The 25,211-nt window shown below is 40.4% G+C and overlaps 1 protein-coding gene across 2 annotated transcripts in view; it reads right to left on the reverse strand.

The window, feature by feature from the left end:
* Positions 1 to 25,211, reverse strand: part of OGT (O-linked N-acetylglucosamine (GlcNAc) transferase) — a 42,269-nt gene that overhangs the window by 9,830 nt on the left and 7,228 nt on the right. For both annotated transcript variants that reach the window (XM_003917862.4, XM_003917863.5), the window contains exons 4-19: positions 20,971 to 21,039; positions 17,587 to 17,703; positions 11,172 to 11,251; positions 10,404 to 10,599; positions 9,701 to 9,841; positions 9,010 to 9,110; positions 8,687 to 8,840; positions 8,496 to 8,597; positions 8,120 to 8,299; positions 6,364 to 6,522; positions 6,129 to 6,218; positions 3,950 to 4,075; positions 2,832 to 3,002; positions 2,603 to 2,719; positions 2,348 to 2,518; positions 1,108 to 1,260 (exon numbers count right to left, since the gene is read on the reverse strand). In XM_003917862.4, coding sequence (XP_003917911.1) covers positions 1,108 to 1,260; positions 2,348 to 2,518; positions 2,603 to 2,719; positions 2,832 to 3,002; positions 3,950 to 4,075; positions 6,129 to 6,218; positions 6,364 to 6,522; positions 8,120 to 8,299; positions 8,496 to 8,597; positions 8,687 to 8,840; positions 9,010 to 9,110; positions 9,701 to 9,841; positions 10,404 to 10,599; positions 11,172 to 11,251; positions 17,587 to 17,703; positions 20,971 to 21,039 — 2,127 coding nt within the window. The remainder of the gene's footprint in view (positions 1 to 1,107; positions 1,261 to 2,347; positions 2,519 to 2,602; positions 2,720 to 2,831; positions 3,003 to 3,949; positions 4,076 to 6,128; positions 6,219 to 6,363; positions 6,523 to 8,119; positions 8,300 to 8,495; positions 8,598 to 8,686; positions 8,841 to 9,009; positions 9,111 to 9,700; positions 9,842 to 10,403; positions 10,600 to 11,171; positions 11,252 to 17,586; positions 17,704 to 20,970; positions 21,040 to 25,211) is intronic.

Raw genomic sequence — 25,211 nt, forward strand, 5'->3', positions numbered from 1 at the left:
TGTGAGCCAAATCTGACATACTGACAGTTCGCATAAATAAAATTTTATTGGAACACAGCCACACTCATCATTTACAAAATGCCTATGGTTATTTTCGTGCCACAACGGCAAAGCTGAGCAGATGTGAAACAGCATGACCACAAAACTGAAAATATTTACCATCTGGCCCTTTAGAAAAAGTTTGCTGACCCTTTAGACAGAAGAATGCTTTGAATATGTAAATTTAAAAGGTTCACAATGTCCTATTTAGACACTGGAAGGAGAAACCAAAAATGCCTGAAAAACTACATCTCTTGAAGATTATAAATGAGCACAAGGCCAGGCGCGGTGGCTCACACATGTAATCCTAGCACTTTGGGAGGCCAAGGTGGGCAGACCTCTTGAGGCCAGGAGTTCGAGTCCAGCCTGGCCAACATGGTGAAACCCCGTCTCTACTAAAAATACAAAAAAAAATTACCCAGACATGGTGGCACATGCCTGTAATCCCAGCTACTTGCAAGGCTGAGGCACAAGAATCACTTGAACCTGGGATGCAAAGGTTGCCATGAGGCAAGATCACACCACTGCACTCCAGCCTGAACAACAGAGCGAGATTCTGTTTTTTAAAAAAAGAGCATAACCCAGTTGAGTCACATGTAAATAAATAAAATACATTTTTAAAAAAGTATTTTAAAAAAAATTTTTTTTTGAGACAGAGTTTTGCTCTTGTTGCCCAGGCTGGAGTGCAACAGCATGATTTCGGCTCACTGCAACCTCTGCCTCCCGGGTTCAAGTGATTCTCCTGTCTCAGCCTCCCGAGTAGCTGGGATTACAGGTGCCCACCACCACGTCCAGCTAATTTGTTGGTATTTTTAATAGAGACGGGGTTTCACAATGTTGGTCAAGCTGGTCTCAAGCTCCTGACCTCAGGTAATCCACCTGCACCGGCCTCCCAAAGTGCTGGGATTACAGGCATGAGCCACCGCGATCAGCCAAAAAAACATTTTTTAAAGAAATGAGCAGAACAGCTCCTAAATGGGAGTGGAAGGACAATCTTCAGCAAGAAGCTCTAGATACAAAATCTTTATTCGTCTCTAAGATGGTAACAATAAGTCTATGCATACTCACATTTGCCCACATCTGCAAAGTAGAAGGGTCAATTTTATACAGCTGATTAAAGTTACAGTATACAATGGCATCTTCTGGTAACCCATACTGAGAACGGGTGGTTACAATAATGGTACGGGGAACCTCCTCTCCAGTTGCAGCCTTATTGTTGATCTAAAACAAGGAAAAGATGATGGTTATATTTAAAGGCAAAAGGAGTCCAATATTTCAATCCATAAGATCCAAAATGGTCTAACCATTAAAAGTCACCAAACCATGAGAAAATATTCACGATATAAGTTTAAGAAGAGGCAAACCGTTGCAGCATTATCTTAATTTGGGGGAGACTGCACTATGAAACTTCTTGCTCTAACCAAAAAAGATCTCAAAATCCTATTAACAATCCAACAGCTTTTGATCACTCTTTTCTTCATGAATGAAATGTCCTTTTCTAAATCACATCCACTCCTCAAGGTTAAATTACTCCTCCAAATGGTCTCTTCTCCCAAGAGTGTCTCTCTTCACACTGATCATCACTGTTTCTGAGTTTCTACACACATAATTAGTTTTATCTTGCAATTCTCATATTTGAGTACTGCCTTACATTGTTATATAACTATTACAGGTGTGCAAGGACATCTATGACCTCTAGAGGTCAGAGATCTTTGCCTTACGCTCTCTTGATAGAGCTACTTATTTAGGCATGCAATGTATTATTTATTGAGTACATACTACATTACTGTGATTAAGACATCAGTAATTCAATTCAGTAGAGGATACAAACACAGGGAATTATCATCTGTTGTGCTGTATGTAATGATATATTCCAAACATTACAGAGGTATAAAAGACAGGTACCAATGAAGTAGGGATGGAGACGTTAGCGGTAAGTACGGAAATGGATTCCTGGAAGAGCTGTCTGAACTGAACGTCTGAGTAGGATTTAGCTAGGGAAAGGATGGGTTTACAGAAGCAAGAAACTGTATGGTATGTACAGACAGTTCATCATATAAGACAGTAAAGCCACAGGCAGGGAATAACAAGATATTAACACAGAAGTTTCTCAGTAAGTAATAATCTGCTGGCTGAATCCAGGAGACTTTTAAAATCAGACACACCTACATAAGATGCACATTTCCACTAACTCATTTCCTCATCTATAAAATGGTAATAATGATACTTGCCTCCTAGAGTTATGATGAGGTTTAAGGGAAATAAATGCATACTTGGTGGGACATATAATGGTATATTATCTTCTCACCTGAGTAGTTGCCAGTCCATTGCTAATACTGAATCCATTAATTGTTATTTGAATCTGTCCTCTGTTAATCATTTCAATAACTGCTTCTGCAATAGTATTCATAGGAATAACAGGCATATTAAGAGCTGTGTTACTGCTGTCTGCATTGTCTCCTCCATCAGGACACTTCATCTAAAACAAAAAAATGCATGATTACGAAAAAGATCGTGAATGCAGTTAACTGTATTTCAATGACAATATTGACTAGGTTCTGACCTTGACGATTTTCACATCTGGTAGACTATCAAGAAATGCTTTGAGGTCAATGCCATTCAGAACTATCCGATTGTCATAAATGTGTCCATTGGACTTAAAATCGATGACTGCTTTTTTCTAATGGAAAAAATAGTTTCAGACATGTCTTTTAGGACTTACATAGACAATAGCAAGGAAATAAAAAGCTACAGTTCTTTGAAATTCCCCCATAGCACTGTTTCATACCTACCTTCAGGTGAGGGAACATATTAGCATGATCACCAATAAAAAAAGTATGGGGCATATAAGCCAATTTCTCAGAATACTGCTCAGCAACTTCGGCTGGTGAAGTTTCCTGATCAGTGATAATATAATCCATGAAAAGTGCACCACTCGTCCCAGGGTATCCCAGCCACATTGCCTTAAAAAATCAGATCAAAAACTGATTAAGAACTTTCATCAGGATACTTATCTCTAAATTCATCAAGTCATATACATTAAATATGTACAACTTTTTGTATGTCAACTGTACCTCAATAAAATGGTTTTTTAAAAAGGAACCTAAAGGTGCCAAAATTAAATAAGTAAATGAACAAGGAGGTCTAACTCTTTTTTAGAGACAGGATCTCACTCTGTTCCCTAGGCTGGAGTACAGTGGTGCAATCGTAGATCACTACAGCCTCGAACTCCTGGGCTCAAGCAATCCTTCTGCCTCAGCCTCCAGAGTAGCCAGGATTACTGGCCTTGCTACAGGCACAGCAAGGCTGACTTCTTTAGTCGAAAGCAATGAAGTAGTTCTTTAAGAGAGACTCTCACTCTGTCGCCGGGGCTGGAGTGCAGTGGCACAGTGATAGTTCACTGCAGCCTCAAACTCCTAGGCTTGAGCAATCCTTCCACGTTAGCCTCCCGAATAGCTGAGCTCACAGGGGCATACCACCACTTCGGCTAATTTTTAAATTTTTTGTAGAGATAGGGTGTTTTGCTTTGTTGCCGAGGCAGGTCTCAAACTCCTGGTTTCAAGTGATCCTCCTGCCTCAGCATCCCAAAGTGCTGGGATTACAGGCGTGAGCCACTGTACCCCCAGCCTGCATTTTAGACTAACTTTCAAAATGCTAAAATGTTCTTCAAATTTGCAAGACAGAGTAACTGTTCATAGCCAACCATGAACTGCATGTCTCTATATACATGTACCTATAAGCATTGTGCTCTACACTCTTTTTGTCCTGCGCATCTCAACAACTTAAAAAAATTAAAAAGTATGTCTGCCCTACAGTTTCAAATATCAGTTAACCAGAGGGAGGAAAAGCAGCACATTACTGTTTTCTTAGCCAAATACATGTTATAAGTGATGACTGTTAATTTGTTTACCTGAATAGGAGCTGGCCTGAGAGCAAAGAGCTCATTTCGAGCGCCCTTGGTATAGCCATTCATATTTACAAGGATATGAATTCCATCCTGATGGATGCGATCAGCTGCTTTTCCATTGCATGGAATCTACAGAATAGAAAATAAGAACTCACTATGTATAATCTCAGATCAATTCCATTAGTTTTAATGGCATTTAACATAATTCAGATTCCCAGATGGAAAAGTGGTAAGAACACAAATTAACTATATTAATTCGGGCACAAATATGGTTAACTGCCATTAAAATGGGCCCAAAGCATTAGAGAAACAGAACACAGAGGAAGGAGAGTTCACTTCTGGATTGAATGTATGAGTAACAACATTTCATAGAGAAATTGGTATTTGAAATTTGTAATCTTTTTTTTTTTTGGTAGGGACAGGGTCTCACTATGTTGCCCATGATGGCCTCAAGCAATCCTCCCACCTCATTGTCCCAAAGGATTATACACATGAGCCACTGCACCCAGCCTAGAACTGGTATTTGAAATAGGTCTTCAAAGACGAATAGAAGTTTGAAGGAGTTTAACAGAATACAATCTCAGTAGAGAACAGTATGAATGAAGAACTAGAGTAAAGTGTGAGGGAGTTTAGAAAATGGTGAGTAGGCCGGGCATGGTGGCTCACACCTGTAATCCCAGACCTTTGGGAGGCCGAGGCGGGTGGATCATCTGAGGTCAGGAGTTCAAGACCAGCCTGGCCAATGTGGTGAGACCCCCGTCTCTACTAAAAATACAAAAATTAGCTGGGTGTGGTGGCAGGCGCCTGTAATCTCAGCTACTCGGGAGGCTGAGGCAAAAGAGAATCAAAAGAGAATCGTTTGAACCTGGGAGGTGGAGGTTGCAGTGAGCCGAGATCGTGCCACTGCATTCCAGCCTGTCTCCATCTCAAAAAAAAAAAAAAAAAGGTAATTCACTTCTATTTGACATAAGGTATACATGATGTAGAATGGTGGGTGAAAGTATTGACAAAGTTGTGGCAAACAGAGAAAGGTTACAAAAGCTATGCTGAAGAGTTTAGACTGTAGTCAATCAGCAGTGACTCCCTAAAGGTCTCAGAGATAGAAAGAGGGATGCTTCTTGGTCACAAAGAGTCTAACTGTGTATCAAAAATGGCCAGACAAACTTTTGAAGCAACAGCTATATTGCAAAATTTGTTGGTACGTACTATTTATTAAATGAGAAGTCTCAAAATCTTTCTGGTAGGACTTCAGTGATTCATATGTATATACATGTATTTTTACATATATGCATACATACCATACCTGCATGCGTATGTACATACATACATGTGTGTACACAAACACTATGTAGAGTATATTATCTCTATCAGTCAAAGTGGCTAATAGAGTCTACAAAGAAAAAACTGTAGCCTACATACTCAGCAAATTAATTCCCCCACAGGTTTCAATCTTAATTTATCATAAAACTTATGCTCCTAGAGGATACAACAATAGAACAAATACAGATATAAAGATAACCAAAGGCAAAGGCCCATGGAAACTGATGAACCATAGTTCATCTATTTTCTTTTTCTTTTTTGAGACAGAGTCTTGCTCTGTCACCAGGCTGGAGTGCAGTGGTGCAATCTCAGCTTACCGCAACCTCCGCCTCCTGGGTTCAAGCGATTCCCCTGCCTCAGCCTCCCAAGTAGCTGGGATTACAGGCATGCACCATCACACCCAGCTAATTTTTTGTGTTTTAGTAGAGACGGAGTTTCACCACGTTGGTCAAGATGGTCTCATCTCCTGACCTCGTGATCCGCCCACCTCGGCCTCCCAAAGTGCTGGGATTACAGGCGTGAGCAACCACACCTGGCCCTATTTTCTTTAAAAGACCTATTTATTCTTCTCCCAAGTCACCATTTTGTTAATATTTATTAAGTATCTTCTGTCACAAGTGCCGGCTCAATCTCCACAAAAGTTGTATGTCCAAGCACAAGCATAACACATTTCTGTTTCATTTGCAACCTCGGAAAAAGGCATGCTGATTTAACATAAATGACCAAGGAAATAAGATCAACACAATTGCCTATATGTGGTACTACAGCATTTAATACCTATCATCAAAAAATAAACTACATGCTAATAGTTTTATTTAAACTTGCTCAAAATAAAAAGTTAAAGTATGAGAGTTTTATCTACCTGAGAAAGATCAATGAAATGATTGGCTTCTGCCATCACCTTCACTCGGAAGTTTGTGCCATCATCTGGACTCAGGGCATAACAGAACACCTGAAAGGCAGTACATGGCATATTTAATAGCATTGGCTCAAATCTTTCCAAAAGACACTGGGTTTCCATGCCTCATGACAAACCAACATTGTGGGTTTTTTTCTTTTTTAAACAAATAGTGATTCTAGAGAAACACTAGTCTTACCTCAAATTTATCAGGATTGTGCATGCCTGGAATAGACTGCATGAGGTGAGAAGTAGGATGATTCCCAAAGTCGGAACTCACATATCCTACACGCAGCCGACCATCACTGAGCTTCAAGTCTTTTGGATGTTCATATGGTGGTTTATGAAGTACATTAATCTATCAACAGAATCCAATGCTTGTTAGTAAAATCTACACATATATTTTCATCTAGGAAAACTGACGAAAAACACACCAAACCAAACCTCACACCTGTTGAAAAACGTCTGCCCAGAGCATTTAGTTGACATTGCCAGAGACATGCAACCTCAGCACTTCATGTAATATGCTTCATACTTTGACGTGCTCCTGAAATCTATAAAGCACAAGCAAATCCCAGCACTCTGGGAAGCCAAGGAGACAGATCACTTGAGGTCAGGAGTTTGAGACCAGCCTGGCCAACACAGTGAAATCCTGTCTCTACTGAAAAAAAAAAAAAAAAAAAAAAAAAAAAAAAAACAACCACAAAAATTAGCTGGGCGTGGTGACACGTGCTTGTAGTCCCAGCTACCTGGGAGGCTGAAGTGGGAGAATCGCCTGAACCCAGGAGGTGGAGGTTGCAGTGAGCCGCACTCCAGCCAGGGCAACAGAGCAAGACCCTGTCTCAAAAAAAAAAGTGTGAGCAAATCTAAAACTTGTAGGTATGAAGCAGTATGGACAGAGCATGATAAACCCTCCAGCATTTTAGAAAATTCTATGGGGAAACATTTTCTAAAAACAAAATTATGGCCGGGGGCAGTGACTCATGCCTATAATCCCAGCACTTTGGGAGGCTGAGGCAGGCGGATCACCTGGGGTCAGGAGTTCGAGACCAGCCTAGCATGGCAAAGCGCCATCTCTACTAAAAATACAAAAATTAGCTGGACATGGTGGCACACACCTGTAATCCTAGCTACTCGGGAGGCTGAGGCACAAGAATTGCTTTAACCTGGGAGACAGAGGTTGCAGTGAGCTGAGATGGCACCACCGCACTGCAGTCTGGGTGAAAGAGACTCTGTCTCAAAATTAAAAAAAAAAAAAAAAGCACACCTAGCACTCCAATCTATCATCCAACCCTTGATCCAATCCTTGATCAAGTAGTGCTGTAATTCTCAAAGGTGAATACAAAATACCAAGCACTCCATTAAACATGATGGCTTGCCAGGCACGGTGGCTCACACCCATAATCCCAGCACTTTGGCAGGGCAAGGTGGGCAGATCGCTTGAGCCCAGAGGTTCGAGACCAGCTTGGGCAATATAGCAAAACCCCATCTCTACAAAAAATACAAAATTAGGTGTGGTGGCATGCGCCTGTAGTCCCAGCTACTCGGGAGGCTGAGGTGGGAGGATCACCTAAGCTCAGGGAGGTCGAGGCTGCAGTGAGCCATAATCACACCGCTGCACTCCAGCCTGGGCAACAGAGCGAGACCCTGTCTCAAAAACAAGAAAAAAAAAAAAAAGATAAAAGAAAAAAAATTATGGCTTTCAAGTTAAAGGACAGTACCATCAGTCTATTGTTAGTGTTTAAGTGAAGGAGTTAAGGATTCCATCTTAGGAAGTACAGGGGGTTATACTCAGGACACAATGGAAGGGGTTCTGAAGTGGCTCACAAGTTTTATTTCTCAATTTGGGTGGTGTTCACTTTATAATCATTCATTAATCCACAGATTTGATTTGCACAGTTTTCTGTATTTGTGTTTTAGTTTACAACAAAAAGATTAAAAGAAAAGAATCACACCTTATCTAAGCACAGGTTGCCATGCCTCTCAGCAATAGCCTTCCTGAAGCCATGAGAAAGAGGATATAGCATACTATGATGAGGATGCACAGAAGGCAACCTATTCTTCTCTAACTGGTCAGCCACAATACTGACCAACTTCTTCATTCGTTCATCATAGTCTGTCCAATCACAGACAATCTAGAGAAAGCAAAAAGAAGTTATTATCCAGAAAGCCCTATCCCAGGATTTAATATTTGGTATGTCTTTGGCCTAAAGTAATGTCAGATAGCCTATTAAAAATACTATTTCCAGTCAGGCTTGGATTCTTATGGTACATAACAATTAAAAAGCTATTACAACACTGAGAGCCAATTACTGGCCTGTTATTCTTTACCTGCAGGCAATGAGCCAAGTTACAATAAGCATCAGGAAAATCAGGCTTAAGTTTCAGAGCCGTGCGATAAGAAGCTATAGCCTCTGGAATATTCCCTGAATCCTGGAAAATAAATAAAGCAGGATGGTAAAAAGTTTCCAAAACTTAAATTTTAGGTGTTAAATTGCACATATTATAATAAACAGTAGTACCTTATGAATGGAAGCCAGATTGCTATGCGCATCTGCAAATGCAGGATTAATTTGGATGGCACGCGTATAACACTGCAAGGCTCCCTGAACATCCTGCATCTCCTTTAGAGTGTTTCCCATATTAGAGTAGGCATCAGCAAAGGTAGGACTGATTCTAAAAGAGAAGCCCAAGGTTTTATTTCTCCAATACAAAAATCTTTAACCCACTGTAATGCTAACTTATTGTTGTTATTTAAAGCCATTTTAGCATCTGCAATGTGCCAAATGTCAAACATTTTTAAATTAAGAATAATTTTAAAAATAAGGCTGTTAGTGTCTCTTACCGAATAGCCTCCTTATAATGCATCAGAGCTTCCTGCAGTTTTCCCTGCTGCTGCAGTACACTTGCTAAATTTGAATGGGCAGCAGCAAACTCTGGGAAGACCTATAAAGAGTCAAGATCATAACTGAGGTTAAAAAATTTGCTGAAGCAGCAGTAATAACTCACCACAACCTTAAGAACTTTGCGCAAGTACGTTTACATCCCTAAACTTGTCTCTACCTTTTCCAAGTCTATTCATTCTCAAATTCTACCTCTTCCTCTATTTTATACCTCTTCTTGTTTCAAACATAATGAGGTACACCTCTTCTGCTCTTAGTTTATCCTGACCACCTGACTCCAACACCACTGAGATCTCTCTCTGCTAAACTCCTACCGTATCTACTAACCTAGTGGTTACAGCCATCAGGCACTAAGATTATATACTTATCAGTAACTTCTCTTGAACTGTGGGTTAATGTTTAATTTTTTTGTACAGATCTTATCCACAGAATAATGAACTCTGAATGCAGGGATTTTCTGGAATGTCACATAGGGCCTCACATCATACCTTAGGTACTCAATTACTATTTCAATGAATAATCCTCTTGTAAATGATTCAACCACTATTTTTACAAAAGAGGTGGATGATGGTAAACTTAACTGCTTTCCCTCTACTATCACGCTAAATACCCAGCTACGCCACCCTCACATACTTCTAATGCTTTACGATACAAGCGAACTGCCTCTTCAATGTTTCCCTGTTCTCGTTTGATATTGGCTAGGTTATTCAGAGAGTCTGCATGGGTGGGACACAGACGGAGAGCTGTATTATAACAATCTTCTGCTTCGGCAACCTAGAAAACAAAACAAAGTCTTCAAAAACTGTAGAGAATCATAAAGCCTCCACTGATACTATTCTAATAATTGCTTAATTAAGCCTAATGGCTGGTAATGCTACAGAAAATTGATATTTTTTGGTATTCTTACCCTCAACCAAAACTCTAAAGTAAACCAATATACCATCTCAGTACTTGTACAAAAGACTTTCATTTTTTGCTGTTTTTCGGTTTTTGTGATTTTCTGAGACAGAGTCTTCTGTTGCCCAGGCTGGAGTGCTGTGGCACAATCACGGCTCACTGCAGCTTCAACCTCCCAGGACTCAATCGATCCTCCCACCTCGGCCTCCCAAGAAGCTGGGACTACAGGTGCACGCCACCATGCCCAGTTAATTTTTGTATTTCTTGTAGAGACAGGGTTTCGTCATGTTGCCTAGGCTGGTCTCGAAACCCTAGGCTCAAGCAATCCTCCCATCTCAGCCTCCCAAAGTGCTGGCATTACAAGTGTGAGCCGCCACACCTGGCCAGAAAAGACTCTTAATCCTACCAGATAACAAATAGAATGAGTAAAAATCCTTACACTGCCCTTCTCTTTGAGAGCATTGGCTAAGTTGCAGTAAGCATCAGGGAAATGTGGTTGTAGTTCGATAGCCCGCCTGTAGGTGTCTATTGCCAGATCTATCAGGCCTTGCTCATAGTATACACAAGCCAGGTTGCCATGCACCACTGCATGATTCGGACTCAAACTTAGGGCACGAAGGTAAGCTGCCACAGCTCTGTAAATGAACACACACACACACACACACACACAAAATGTAACTCATTCTTAATAGATGGCTTGTTACAACTCATTCAAGCTGTACTATATCAAAATATATCAAGTCTTTGTAATTACATAATTCATGCTGTATTATATTTTAACCTCAAACCAAAATCATACCTTTATAAAATGTGTCTTTACAGTGAGAAATTTTGTACTCCCACATAAAAAATAGGCTGTCCTTTCACAACAACAACAAAAAGTTAAAAGTCAGGATTTACTGTGCTTTCTAAATCAGGTCAAAGGAATAATTTAGTCTAAGAAAAAACCACTTCAACCATTTTACAATTAAAAAATTTCAACTGAACTCCCAATGAGAAGGATAATGGCTTTGAGGAAAGCCAACAACAAAAACTCAGGCAATGAACACCTATAAATAAAAGGCAACACAGCAGACATGGGCAGGGAACAACGTACTAGAAAAGGCAAATGTGTTTCAATTGACTATTGTTATCATTTCGGTCCAAATTATCAAGTGTCAATACAACAAAGATTCAAGAAAATTTATTAAACAGAACATTCTCTCACCTGTCAAAAATGCGTGCCTCTTTCAAGACATTTCCTAAATTGATATAAGCATCCAGAAAGTTTGGGTCAAGGGTGACAGCCTAAAAATTTCAGGACAGTTAGTTACTCACAGCAAGTTAGGATTTCACCAGATCAACTTCCCAATTACAGTGTTTTTACTCCAAGGTCCTTGCAGAGTTTCAATTACATTTCATTTTAATAAACCAATGATTTATTTAGTGCCTTCTCATTACTTTTACAAACCTCAATATTATCAAAGTAACTTCTCATGCCTCATGTTCTCAGGAGCAAAATGGGTCCTGAACAGAAAAATTTAAAATGGGCCTGCTCCAATTTCATTAAACTGAATACTTCTAATGATTGGCCCTATTTTATTCACAATTACACCAGTTTAACTCTTCTGAAAAAATAGTGGCAAAAGAGGCAGCAAACTCTTACTGAAAAGGAAAATACATACCTCAGTTGTATGCATAGAACTACATGCTCAGCAAGACCTTATTAAGACATGCAATTAGCGCTGTATATACAGTAAGATACAATACTTCAAGGAAATACTAACTAACCATTAAACGGTGTCATTCAAATAGCTGTCATGTTGTCTAGAGCAGTGATTCTCAACCCTGGCAGTATATTAAGAATTTACCTCCTAGAAAAGGTACCTAGGCTCTATCACAGGCCAGTTAAATCAGACCCTCTGAAGATAGAGTCAGGATATCCAGATCTTTTATAAGCTCCTCATGCGTAACCAAGGAAGAGAACCACTGATCAAGAAAGATACTCCTACAGGATGGTAAATGTAAACTTTAATCAAAACATCAGCCGGGTGCAGTGGCTCACACCTGTAATCCCAACACTTTGGGAGGCCAAGGCAGGCGGACCACTTGAGCTCAGGAGTTCAAGACCAGCCTGGCCAACATGGTGAAACTCCACCTCTACTAAAAACACAAAAATTACCCAGGCGTGGTGATGTGCAACTGTAGTCCCAGCTACTCGGGAGACTGAGGCATGAGAATGGCTTGAACCCGAGAAGCAGAGGTTACAGTGGGCCAAGATCATGCCACTGCACTACAGCCTGGGCAACAGAGCAAGACTGTATCTCCAAAAAAAAAAAAAAAAAAACACCAAAAAGGTATTTGACTAAGACACTGAGTATGTTTATTAAAGATTGATAAAGAACACTTCATCTGCTGGGCGCGCTGGCTCATGCCTGTAATCCCAGCACTTTGGGAGGCCAAGGCGGGCAGATCACTTGAGGCCCGGGGTTCAAGACCAGCCTGGCCAACATGGCGAAATCGCGTCTCTACTAAAAAAAAAAAAAAAAAAAAAAAAATTAGCCAGGCATGGTGGCTAACACCTGTAATCCCAGCTACTCGGGAGGCTGAGGCAGGAGAACTGCTTGAACCTGGGAGGCGGAAGCTGCAGTGAGCCGAGATCGTGCCACTGCACTCTAGCCTGGGCAACAGAGTGAGACTCTGTCTCAAAAAAAATAAAGAACACTTCATCTTCACTTAGATGACAACTCTGTAGTAAATAGTGTGATGCATTTAATTTAGATTGTCTATAGTGATAGATGTCCACTCCAAAAACTTTTAAACTTTATAATAGAAACGTCTAAACACATACAAAAATAGAGGAACACCCAAGTCTCCATTATCCATTTTCGACAATTCATATATCATGTTTGATCTTATTTAATCTATACTCCAACTTACTCCCCCTCTTCGCAGATCATTTTGAAGCAAAACCCAGACATATTCCATTCGAAAATATTTCAGTATGTATCTCAGGGACAACACAAGAAGCTTTTTCCTCCCAACCTAACCACAATACCATTATCATACTTAACAAACAAACAAAAAAAGACAGCAATTCCTTCATATTAAATATCGGCTGGGCGTAGTGGCTCATGCCTGTAATCCCAGCACTTTGGGAGGCCGAGGCAGGCCAACTGCCTTAGCTCAGGAGTTTAAGACCTGGGCAACATGGCAAAACCCCGTCTCTACTAAAAATACAAAAAGTTAGCTGGGCGTGATGGCGCATGCCTGTAGTCCCACCTACTCTGGAAGCTGAGGCAAGTGAATCCCTTGAGCCCGGGAGGTGAATGTTGCAGTGAGCCAAGATCACACCGCTGCACTCCAGCCTGGGCGACAGAGTAAGACCCTGTCTCAAAAAAAAATAATAATAATAATTCCATTTTCTTTTAATCCTTTAAAAGTTTATTTATTTATTTATTTATTTTTGGAGGTGGAGTGTCACTCACTCTGTCGCCCAGGCTGGAGTGCAGTGGCACAATCCTGGCTCACTGCAACCTCCTCCTCCCAAGTTCAGGCAATTCTCCTGCCTCAGCCTCCTGGGTAGCTGGGATTATAGGCACCCAGCTTTTTTTTTTCTTTTGTATTTTTAGTAGAGATGGGGTTTCACCATCTTGGCCAGGCTGGTCTCAAACTCCTGATCTCAAGTGATCCACCTGCCTCAGCCTCTCAAAGTGCTGGGATTACAGGGGTGAGCCACCACACCCAGCCTAAAGTTTAATTTAAATCTCCATTTTTATTACTACAATTTGTTGAAGTAAGGTCAGCTTCCCAAAGTTTGAATTTTGCTGACTGCATCCCTATGGCGTCCTTTAACATGTTTCCTGTCCCATATGTCTCCTATAAATTGGTAGGTAGAACAAGAAGCTTAATTAGGTTTGTGTTCTTTTCTCTTTTTGCAAGACTACTTCACCAGTGAAATTGTTTATCACAAGGTACTTAATATCTGATTATATCTCGTTTTTGTCACTGAGAAATGCTTTATTTATTTATTTATTTATTTTATTTATTTATTTTGAGATGGAGTCTTGCTCTGTCACCCAGGTTGGAGGGCAATGGCGCAATCTTGGCTCACTGCAACCTCCGCCTCCCAGGTTCAAGCGATTCGCCTGCCTCCGCCTCTCGGGTAGCTGGGATTACAGGCTCCTGTCACCATGCCCAGCTAATTTTTGTATTTTTAGTAGAGACCGGGTTTCACCATGTTGGCCAGTCTGGTCTCAAACTCCTGACCTCAGGTGATCCGCCCACCATAGCCTCCCAAAGTGCTGGGATTACAGGCATGAGCCACCACGTCCGGCCTAAATGCTTTAACTATTAATGATGATACTCTATCATTCCTTCTTCACTTATTAGCTAGAATGCTTTTATAAAGAGAAGCTTCCCCCATCAACTATTAGGTTACTCTATGGTCCAGTTCATACAGGAAAGGGAAGACAAATGCTTTATACTTTTAATTTTTAAATTTAAAGTTGACATGTAATTGTGTATATTTATGGCATACAATGTGATGGTTTGATCCATGTATACATTTTAGAAATATTCAACCAAGCTAATTAACATATCCATCACCTATTTTCTGTGGTTGAGGACATTAAAAACCTATTCTTTTTGCAATTTTGAAATATACATGATTAACAACTGTGGTCATCATGTAGTACTATAGATCACTAAAACTTATTCCTCCAGTCTAACTGAAACTTTGTGCACTTTGACCAATATCTCCCTTTTCCCCATCCCTCCTCCACCCCCCAAGCCTCACCACCTTTCTACTGTTTCTATGAAATCACCTTTTTCAGATTCCACAAATACGTGATATAATACAGTATCTAACTTTCTGTGCCTGGTTTATTTCACTTAGTATAAAGCACAGGTAACAAAAGCAAAAATACGCAATGAGATTGCATCAAACTAAAAAGCTTCTGCACGGTAAAGGAAACAATTACACAGCGTGAATAGGCAACCCCTGGGTTAGGAGATTTGCAAACTATACATCTGATAAAGGGATAAGGAACTCAACTCAGTAGCAAATACACCCATTAAACTACAGGCAAAGGATCTAAACAGACATTTCTCAAAAGAAGAGGTACAGGCCAGGCACAGTGGCTCATGTCTGTAATCCCATCACTTTGGGAGGTCAGGAGTTTGAGGTTGCAATGAGCTATTATGACGCCACTGCACTCCAGCCTGGGCAACAGAGCAGGATCTCATCTCAAAAAAAAAAAAAAAAAGTCAAGTAAGATACATAAAAACTATGCTTAACATCACTAATCATCAAGGAAATGCAAAATAAAACCATGAGTTAGCATCTCACACTTGTTAGTATAGCTATCATCAAAAGGATGAATAATAACAAGTATTAGTGAGGATGTAAAGAAAGGGAAGCCTTGTAACTGATGGGGGAAGTATAAACTGGTAAAGCCTTTTTGGGAAGTAGTATAGAGGTTCCTCAAACACTTTATTCTTCTCTTTTTAACCAGTTTTCCAATTAATTGCTCCTTAATATATATGTCTTCCAAAGGTGACCAATGAATGCTTTAGCATAATTATGAGCTCATAGATTTAAACATATTTGGTAAGCTGTAGTATATTTCAGTTATTATTCTTATTGATGCTCAAGTCTCCATCTTTATCTTTAGCCAGTGGGAGCCTCCTCAAGTTGCTTCCTGAGTCCTTTTGACACAAAGTAGTATGTCAAAGCTTCCTTGCTTTTTGGTATGACCAGACATTCCAAAACATTTTTTAAACTTCCTGCCCCAGACTTGGAATCTGCCTTTTCACCAAGAAGCCCTGCTTCTTTAAAGCCCACTTATAAAAATCATTTTTAATTACTAAAGTACATTTTTTTTGAGACAGGGTCTCACTCCATCGCCCAGGCTGGAGTGCAGTGGCATGATCACAGCTCACTGCAGACTCAAACTCCCAAGCTCAGGTGATCCTCCCATCTCAGCCTCCCCAGTAGCTGTGACTACACGCGTGCGCCACCATGCGTGGCTACTTTTTGTATTTTCTGTAGAGATAGGGTCTTACTACGTTGCCCAGGCTGGTCTCAAACTACTAGGCTCAAGTAGTCCTCCTACCTCAGCCTCCCAAAGTGCTGGTTACAGGTGTGAGCCACTGTACACAGCCTAAAGTACATTTTCAACACAAAACTGGAAACTGCCATACCATGTACTATCCAGGAAACACTGCAATAAAGATGTTCCTCAACTTAGGATGGGGTTATGTCCCAATACACCCATCATAAGTTGAAAATACCTTAAGTCGAAATGCATTTAAAACACTTACTGAACATCCTAGCTTAGCCTAATTTTTTTTTTTTTTTTTTTTTTTTTTTGAGACAGGGTCTCATTTTGTCACCCAGGCTGGAGTGCAGTGGTGCAATCTTGGCTCACTGCAACCTCCAGCTCCCAGGCCCAAGCAATCTTCCCACCTCAGCCCTGCAAATGGCTGGGACTACAGGAGCACACCACCACACCCAGCTAAAATTTTTGTAGAGACAGGGTCTCGTCATGTTGTCCAGGCTGATCTTCAACTCCTAAGTTCAAGCAATCTGCCCTCGGCTTCCCAAAGCACTGGGATCACAGGTATGAGCTACCGTACCTGGCCCACCTAGCCTCATTTTAAACATGCTCAGAACACATTAGTCTACAGTTGGGCAAAATTATCTAATACAAAGCCCTTTTTTAAAACTTTAATATGAGTTTTATTTTAATTCCAACATTTATTTTAGGTTCGGGGTACACATGCAGGTTTGTTACATGGGTAAATTGTGTCACAGCAATTTGGTATACAAATGATTTTGTCCATCAGGTAGTGAACATAGTACCCGGTGAGTAGTTTTTGTACCCTCACACTCCTCCCACCCTCCATCCTCAAGTAAGCCCCGCTGTCTATTGTTCCCCTTTCTGTCCATGTGTACCCAATGCTTAGCTCCCACTTGTGAGTACGTGCAGTATTTGGTTTTCTGTTCCTGCGTTAATTCACTTAGGATAATAACCTCCAGCTGCGTCCATGCTGCTGCAAAGGACATGATTTCATTTGTGATGGCTACATGGCATTCCATGGCATATACGTACCACATTTTCTTTAGCCCACCATTGACGGGCATCTAGGCTGATTCCATGTCTTTGCTATTGTGAAGTGATGAACATACGCATGCATGTGTCTTTATGGTACCTTTTTATTTTTTAATCTTAGAGACAGGGTCTCACTCTGTCACTCAGGCTAAGTACAGTGGCATGGTCATAGCTCACTACAGCCTCAAACTCCTGGGCTCAAGTGATCCTCCTGCCTCAGCCTCCTTCCTATTTTATAATAGTGTGTTGGGCATCTCATGTAATTTACTGAATCTTGTACTGAAAGGGAAAACCAGAATGGCTACATGGGTACTCAAAGTACAATTTCTATTGTGTATCTCTTTTGCACCACTGTCAAGTTGAAAAAATATTTAAGTCAAGTCATTGTTCTCTGTAAGTCACATACTGCCTATACTGCCAGAGAAACAAAGATATAATGTGACTGGTTAACACCTATTATTTAGTTCTAGTAAAAACACTACACACGTAAGCACTTCAAAAATACCAATTATTAATTTAATGACTAACCTTTTCAAAGTGATGAATTGCAAGCCAAATTTCCCCTTGTGCATTGAAAACACAGCCAAGATTACTCCAAGCTACTGCAAAGTTCGGTTGCGTCTCAATTGCTTTCAAATAACATGCCTTAGGAGGGGTTAATGAAAGAAGATGGGAGGGAAAGGAGGTAAAGGGAAAGGGGAAAATTTGTAAAGGGAAAAAAAAAAGATTGGGGGGAGGGGGGAAGAAGGTGATATCATTATTCCTTCTCTGACCAGCCAAAAGTGACCCTGCAGCATAGGCTCGCTTGCGCCAAAACTAATGCGCTGCCACAGCTGGCTGCTCCTGCGCCTGCGCCACCAGAACCCAAGTGCAAACCACCATGTTCAGTTCTGCCAACCATAGACCAACCCTTACACTGGGACTTAACTAGGAAGTCAGGTGCTATAAGGCTCTATGCTGGAGTTCCCTTACCCAAACAACTACTGGCCCTTGTCATGTTTTCAAGTGCTATCTAGAGGGCACAACTTGAGGCCGAGTTTTCCTACCCCCACTGTTTCCCAAAGTGTGTTCTATGAGGTGTTAAGAGGTATGGCTGAAAAAAAGGGAGTTCATGATCAAATAAATTAGGAAAACGGCTTTCTTTACTGGACTTCCCTAAGCCTTTAATAGTATAACAGGGTTCCCTGAACTTAGTTGACCATGGAACTCTTCTTTCATTGGGCATTTTATTAGAATACTATGAAACACATTTTGGGAAACGCTGCTCTTCAACAACGTTCCTCACTAACATCAAAACTATGCTACTGAAGAGAAAAATGTCTTTCTGCCAAGTTGGATACCATAAAGCCAGGCTTTAAGTTACATTCTCACAATGCCCCTGTCTCCCAAGGAGGACTGAAGCTGAAACCTCACATGACAGGATTGCACCTAGGTTGAGGTCCCTGTAATGCGAGCGCAAACATCGCTTGCGCAACCTAACAGCATCGCACTGCGCAATCGCTGCGAACTGCTGCGCTACATAGAACACCCCCAGACGCAGCAAACGGCCAACCAGATCCATTAATCTACTAGACAGGCCCATAGAGAATATTCGTTTAATGAGATTAGTTGGACTCGAGGTACGTTAAAACCCAATTTTATCCAAAAAGGCTACAGAATAGGACTGAGGGAGCCAGTCAATCAGATTACTCATCTAGTCAACCGTTCACAGGGGTTCATTCGCACGCAATGCGCATTAACGCTGCGCAGCCTGTGCGCTACTGCAGGGTCACAGCGCATCATCAGAAGAGCAGAATGCTGCAATCCAAACAAAGAAGAAAAAAGGAAAAAAAATGAACAACAAGAAGAGTTAGAAGCTTTTACTAAGTAAATTATCTCTAATAATTTTTAACATCAATTAACTTTTACTTATCTTTGACAGAATTGTGGCTATAGTATAAAACATTCTCTTACATAACTTGCTTGTAAATAAAATTATTTTAAGCTGTTTCTGAAGCCACAAGACAGAAGATTCAGGCATGGAGGCAAATTGTTTTGCTGTGGCAGTTACAAACCCGTTACCATATTTCTCATCATGTGACTTTTCGGTGCGTTCCTTGCTGGAAGAGGAGGAGGAGGTTGTGTGTCTGCCCTAGATCCAGGCCTCGAGCTCCCTTCAGCGAGGCACCTTACGCATGGAATAGGAGGTTTCACCCACCTGAAACCTTCTAAATACAATATCAATGGTGAAAAACCAAAAACAAGAGAGAAAATAAAAACAAGATCATTAGTAAAAGTTCAACAAAGCAATTGAAATTCTTTGGATGTCTATTACATATGGGAATGAGGACAGTCTCAAGTCTGTAACATGGGAAACATGCAGAAGGGAGAGGGTTAATCAGGGCTATTGCATACAGCAGGGATTTTTGCTGGAAGAAAGGCTCTTCATTTTCTACAAAGACAACTTAATTTTGCTTCCATCTACTAGGAATATGCTGGCTTGAATTTTCAAATGCACTGATTACAAAAGAAATACATTGCATTTCACTCAAGAGTATTTTCTTGTTTACTAAGTTCTCACAAAAAAACAGAATAACATTTTTCAAACTAGGTGTCTCCAGAGCTCTGAAATAAAGAAGTCAGCAACCTAAGGCAGGCGCAATGTCTCAGCCTAAACCGATCTCTAAAGCTGCAGTGAAGTGCAATTCATGTTAGCTGTCCGCTTGGTGGGGTGACAATTAATAGGAGCTTATCAAATATTTGTTCTATAAATTACCAATTAGATTTATCGGCTAAGATTGAAATCAATTACAATTCATTAGCTGGCAACCTACATAAGGTTAATCCAAAATGTCAGCAGAATTTATGAGCTGTGCACTTAAAACTGTGCCTTTTAACATCAGATGGTGCTGAAAAGCCTTCTCCCTCCCTGGATGAAGCAGTCAAACAGACAGCTACGCTGCGCATACACTCCACGCATTAGCATGCGCGTGGGGCTCAGAGCAACAGGTGGGAGTTTCAGAAGCATTCTGGTTTCTCCCCACTCCTCACCCCTGCAGCGCGGTTGCGTAAGGTGGCTTGTAACAAGACAACTGCATTATAAATTTAATTTTAAATTATACCAAAAGCTTTAATTAACCCAACCTGGTGTTCAAATTCATTATTTGGAAACACAGAATGCTAAAAGCCACCTTTCCACTTTGGCAAGTTTTCTTTCGATCAGTCCATTTCCCAAACAAACCAGCTTTGTCCTTCTGACCTTTTTTTAAGGGGTTGGGGTGGGGAGGAATAAAAAGAAGGAAATGAGGAAGAAAAGAAGGTAGACAACTAGGATTGGAAAAGAGGAAAAAGGAACTTGGGAAGGGAGCGGGGACAAGAAGGGACAGGATGTTCCAATTATTAATTTGCAATCATTTTAACAGCCTTTCTTCCACTGTAAAGGGTGAGGAAGATGAAGGGAGGAAGGTTAAATAAGAATTTTAAATGCCAGTATTACAGGGTAACATTTGGATGAAATTCTTCTCCACTTACAAGCCACAAAGGACTTAGAAGAGCAGCATTTTCAATGGCACCTGCATCATATAGGAGTCTTGAGCCAAATCACAGGCGCTCTGCTTGTCACCAGCAGGCAAGCCTCAGATTTGAAGGAATGTTATTTATTCCCACATAAGATCATGACGGAGCCCAGTGTTATAAAGATGGTCTAGCTCAGCAGAAAGGCTCCAAAATGTTCAGGTTCTTGCTTTACCCCCAGATTTAGAACAGATATGCCAAAGCCTGGCCTTGCTCTATTCTGAGGCGATTCATGCCGTCAGTTTTCCTCAGTTTCAAAGGACTGTTTTGTGAAGATAGCTCAATGAAGAGTTGAAGACTTGGCAAAAAGTACAAGTTTTCATAACACTGATGTTTAAATGTGTTCTATCAAACACCTACCTTGGCTTCTTCCAAGCGACCCAGGGCTTTGAGCAGGTTCCCCAGGTCACTGCGAACACAGTACAAATCCTAGAAACCCAGAGACACTGTCATTAATTATACTCTGCTTTGTCAATTAAAAATATCTTGAAATCACTTTTAAGCATCTAGCTCCCTGCCATTTTATTCTATCAACTAAAGATACTGCCTGACAAACTTCAGTGCAGGACCACAACCCCTCATCCACAATTCCAAATCCCAGAAAGTTCCAAAATCTCATTTGAGGGTTAAACCTGACTTGAGGTGACATGAAACTATTTATAGAATTTAGTTATTTCACTTAGTATGAATACTCCTATCTTTTGCTGCAGAAATATAAATGTGTTTTACTAAAAGGTGCTGCTCCAGACCTTTCTGGGTGTTTTATATATGGTATTATCTTTCTAACATCCTAAAAATTCTGAATGTTGAAATGCATTTGGCCCCATTAGCTTCACATAAAAGACTATGGGACCTTACTAGAACTTCTTTCTCTCCTCCCCAAATGTCAGTCACGTTAAAAAATACATATATATCAGGCTGGGCGCGGTAGCTCATGCCTGTAATCCCAGCACTTTGGGAGGGCAAGGTGGGAGAATCACCTGAGGTCAGGAGTTCAAGACCAACCTGGCCAACATGGTGAAACCCCATCTCTACTAAAAATATAAAATTAGCCGGGTATGGCGGCGTGTGCCTGTAATCCCAGCTATTTGGGAGGCTTAAGCAGGAGAATCGGTTGAACCCAGGAGGCAGAGACTGCAGTTAGCTGAGATCGCGCCACTGCACTCCAGCTTGGGCGACAGAGACTCTTGTCTCAAAAAAAAAAGAAAAGGAATATATATATACACACACATCTCAAATATTTGTCCAACTATGTTATTCAAGGTTATGATGAATCACTCCTGTGTCAAGGACCAAAAATTTTCCAGAGTGGAAAAAAACATATTTAGCAAATGACTACCTATGAGCAAACCTCCCCTTAGGCTGTCAGGCATATTTAGAAACCCTGACTTCATTTCACTATCGGGCAGAAGAATTATCCAACCAAAGCCTCAATCCTGGCACCTGCCACTAGATTACTCATTAGTATTAAGTGCCATTAGAGTTGAGTGGGTGAATAATGAAAAGCAGTTGACTCTGCTTTTTATTAGCAGCTCAATTGTGCTGCTAGTCATCTGACTCACCAGTCCGTTCATCTGGATGAGACACTCATCACGACAGTGAGCTTAAATTTTTATTTGCCCTATTTTGCCATTGTCAGTCACATCTACCAGTCGACAGGCAGAAACAATGACAATAGGAAGTATGCTTATTATTCCAAACTGTTCCATGGGTGAAAGAGACTTAAGTCCTAGAAAATGAAATTCTGTCAACTGTGCCGAAAAATCATCATATATATGATTTGCTCTGGAACTATATTATGGTTTCCAAAATCAGTTCATTAATTCTACTGATAAACAGCTTTTGTGGTTGTATAGTATCATCCATCAGGTGAACCAAAAAGTCTGCCAACAAAGTACAGGCTGCCACACAATCTTACAGTCAGCCATACTGGGTCAGTTCCATGATCTTCCTGACTCAGGACTGTCCCTCAAGCAATGACTGATGTTCTAGAGAGTTAGGTTGTCTCCCATCACTTCGAGCACAAAAGGCTAATACTAATCCTCAAAACATCAAAGGTACCATTAATCTTATTTGACTTCTCCTCTAATTAGTCTGAGCACTTTTTAACACTATACTCTCAGAAGTAATGAATTATATAATCTTGCTATCTACTTTGTATAGTTATGTTTTTTTCTAAACTTAAAGAGTTACCCCTGTTTTGGCAGACCATGACTGTATAATCCAATCCATTCATACAAGCTCCTTCTACTACTTGATAATTGTGGTTATATATGTTTGGACTTTTACCAATTCCTATGCCTTTTCTAAGCCATAATAATCAGAAGTCTTGCAATAATTCTCCAACAATGACTGTAATGGCCATACATAGTAGCCAACCAATGCATAATTTTATTACCCTCTAGTTTCTATGAACTCTTGGATGGATGCCACTTAAGTCCTAACAGTGTATCTGTCTATCTATATTTTGTTGTTATCATATAGATCCATTACAGTATACTAAATCAAGTTAACACAATGCTCATAGTTAAAAATAGATTATCTTCAAGATTACTATAAGATAATCAATAAGACAGTTTTAGAAAAAGCTAAAACGTCATATTAATTGTAACGGTGAAATCCAATTCTCCTGTCTGGGGATCCAAATCTATGTGCATGAACAGCTAATTTCTAGAAAACGCAAGGGCACCACCATTCTCCCAAAAGTTCAAAACCTAAGATATCACTTCTGCTTCATCTATCAAATCAAAACGTTTTTGACAGTTATATTTCTCAAAACTAGCCCATTCTATCCATCCCACGTTAATACATTTCATGCAAACTGTTATTCAATTCAATAACATGCCTGGAACTGTAGGGAAAAGATATAGAATCCTTATCATCAAGAGGCACTTAAAATCTATGTGAAAAGACAAGGCACACACTAAATGCCCACTCAGTAGTAAAGAATTTTAAGAGAACTAGATGATGAGCTCATAAGAGAAGTTTAAGCTGGGCCTTGAAGGATGAGAAGGGTTTTAATAGACAAAGGAGGAGGCACTGTAAACAAGGGAAAATCGTGAGAATAAAAGGAGATGGAAATGAGTAAAATTTTCCTATAGAACTATTCCTCCTAAGATTGCATCAGTTTCCTGCCTTTCCCCCTAGAGCCTCCCACCCCCACCAGCCACAACATCTAGACACATACATACATATGAAGTAAAATCAGGTCGATAAAAACCTACAGTAATTCTCAATTGCCTCTCAAATTAAATTCAAACTCCTCAGCCTCTCTATTCTTTCTAAATCTTCCAATTGACTCTCCTCTACTACATTCACTTCTTGTTACTACTTGACTACCACTTCAGCCAAGGAAGTCTACTTGCTATTTACCTTCCTACAGAATGCTTAGGTTATAAGCACCCACTCGAGGAAATCTTCTGATTAATACTCTCCAACAATTATCATCCGAGGAGCTTACACCATTTTTTCCTTTATGGGTTAGGTCCTGTCTTATATTATAACCCGCAACTTCAACCACAACACATCTCCCCAATTCCTAACAAAGCATTGCATACACAATAAGCACTCACGTATTTAAATACGACATTTGCACAGCAACCTTAACAAAAAGCAGAACAAAAAGAATCGAAATGTATGGTTTTCTACAGTGCAGCTGTATAAGTGAGGCTCAGCAGTAATAAATAACACGACAGGAACACACATGATGGCCAGGATGCCAGCAGCTCTCCGTTCTGTGCATCCACAATCAAAGCACAAGCAACAATTCAACAACCTATAGATTCAGAAACAGACCTGTTTAAAACAACTCAGGGTTATAGCCGTTACACAAAGGACAATTTTATACATAATTTGTAAAAGGAATCGCCAGGTATAGGCAACTCTAGTTGAGTCATCATGTAAAAGAACATGTGCTGCCACTGCAAGATGCTATCTGCAATAAGACCTTCAAATACAACAGACTGGCCAGGCACAGTGGATCACGCCTGTAATCCCAACACTTTGGGAGGCTGAAGCTGGCAGATCACCTGAGGTCAGGAGTTCAAGACAGGCCTGGCCACCATGGTGAAACCCTGTCTCTACTAAAAATACAAAAAATTAGCCAGGCGTGGTGGTGGGCCCCTGTGATCCCAGCTACTTCGGAGGCTGAGGCAGAAGAATCGTTTGAACCCAGGAGGCAGAGGTTGCAGTGAGCCGAGATCGCACCACTGCACTCCAGCCTGGGTGACAAGGGCAAAACTCCGTCTCCAAAAAAAAAAAAAAAAAAACAACACAGACTAAAATCTTACCAAAATTATGAAAACACCCAACATTATAGAAGATAATTCAGAATGAAAAAAATGATAGCTGTGTCAAAGATAATTTCTCTAATCAAGTCACAGAGAACAACTTCTAAATTGATGTATCTATTGACTTAAAAAGATAAACACTGTTGAAAACAGTTACCAAGGTTACCAAAGATACTACCTTAACATTCTACTCTTTCACTGCTGCAAAACCAAAATAACCTGAGTTTCTTTAACCATTTTTCATAGAATGCCAACTACATCTATGATTCAGGCCCACAATGTACTAATGATGCATTTAAGCACTGTCAACAA

Source organism: Papio anubis, chromosome X (genome assembly GCF_008728515.1).
Source record: "Papio anubis isolate 15944 chromosome X, Panubis1.0, whole genome shotgun sequence".
Taxonomy (NCBI): Eukaryota; Metazoa; Chordata; class Mammalia; order Primates; family Cercopithecidae; genus Papio; species Papio anubis.